At 33.0% G+C, this 1496-nt stretch overlaps 1 protein-coding gene across 1 annotated transcript; it reads left to right on the top strand.

Annotated features, from left to right (window-relative positions):
* The first annotated feature begins 231 nt into the window (after positions 1 to 231).
* Positions 232 to 1204, top strand: LOC119686005. Its single transcript, XM_038100450.1, has 2 exons — positions 232 to 753; positions 817 to 1204. The coding sequence occupies exons 1-2, from the start codon at positions 263 to 265 to the stop codon at positions 1202 to 1204; spliced, it is 879 nt and encodes a 292-aa protein (XP_037956378.1). The 5' UTR covers positions 232 to 262.
* Positions 1205 to 1496: the final 292 nt, after the last annotated feature.

Genomic DNA, 1496 nt, shown 5'->3' with positions numbered 1-1496 from the left:
AGACTGTATGCAAACCTATGGTTCAACATTGGCACCTATATTTCCGACGGAAAATATTAAAACTACTCTAGAGCAAGACGGTGAAAATGTCAATTCACAGCATACTCCTGAGGCAGAAGATAATGGTATAGCGCCACTGGAATGTCTTTCAGCCTATGAATTTATTGAAAGTAATTATCAAAGCATAAGCGTACCCATTCTGAATTTTACAGTGTTAACGCAAACCAGCTTAGATGTTGATATTGTTATTCTATCTGAACAAATGAAAGAGCCTTATGGTCTGGTTTGGTTTAGTAAAGTCACAAAAGAGTACAGTGACATGGAAATAAATTATAATGACTATGGTTTAGGATGCTATAATGGGATATCATACACAACTACTGTGAATAATTTGCTACCCAATGTAGCTTACACATTCTGTGTGGTTGTTCAAAATGAACTAACCACTTCTCCTTTTCATTGCAAGTCCATACATATGGGTACCAATCTTATTGTTTCTTATAGTTCGTGGCTAACATTGGATTCACGTGTAAAGGGCATTTGTTTGGTGGTTTTTGGTATTGTGCTCTGCACTTTTCTTGGTATATTTGTAGTTATACTTGTATTGAAGCGTAAACCGACACTCTTAAAAGGGAGCAAAAGAGTAGCCTCAGCCAAGAAAAACTCTAAAGACATTATGGTATTTCCTAGAGATGAATCTGTTGAACAATTTAAACGCAAGGAGCAATTAATTGCCAAACGCAACTCAAAGAGGTTTGTATATATTAATAAAATATTCATAAGTAACAATATAGTAACATATATTTTTTTCTTTAGCACCATAATTTCTGACAATCGACGCAATTCAACGGATAGTATGAACAGCATAGACAGCAATGACAGTTATATGAATGTTAATTTGTATGAGGTTATACCAGCCTATATACGATTTAATGAGAACTCCGCAGAAAAAAATATGTGTAATTTTTATTGTGGAGAAGACAGACCTGAATTTTATTTACCACCCCTGGAGCCTTCTAGAGACAATACGCATGTAGTAAGTTATGCCGAAATACCATACAGAAGAAAACGTACATCTAATGACCCTTTGCCGGAAGTTCCACAAAATCAAACATCGCTTTCTTTGTCATTGAGTTTGTATGAAGAAACAACAATTGATACCGAAAGTATGTCGCAGGCTTTAATAATGGAGGCTCAAGTTTAATATTTAGCATAGATTATTGTACAATATATTAAACTATAAACATCGATTGAGTTATAAATAAATTTAATTTATTTCCAAGAACTTATACAGTTTTAATTAGTATAAAAATCGGTTAGATTAAAAATCAGACAAAATTATACTCTAAGTAATAAAATGAAACACTGTGAATATTGAAAATGTCACATTCCATTAGTTCCAAAACTGTTATTTTTGACAGATGTTTTCAGATGTGATACCAAACACAGAACTTCATCAGACGAAATTAGAAGATGTTCAATACCAGAAAATTATG

The sequence above is a fragment of the Teleopsis dalmanni genome, chromosome 2 (genome assembly GCF_002237135.1).
Source record: "Teleopsis dalmanni isolate 2A chromosome 2, ASM223713v2, whole genome shotgun sequence".
Classification (NCBI taxonomy): Eukaryota; Metazoa; Arthropoda; class Insecta; order Diptera; family Diopsidae; genus Teleopsis; species Teleopsis dalmanni.
Note: the sequence above shows the minus strand (reverse complement) of the source record. Positions and strands in the feature narration are given on the sequence as shown.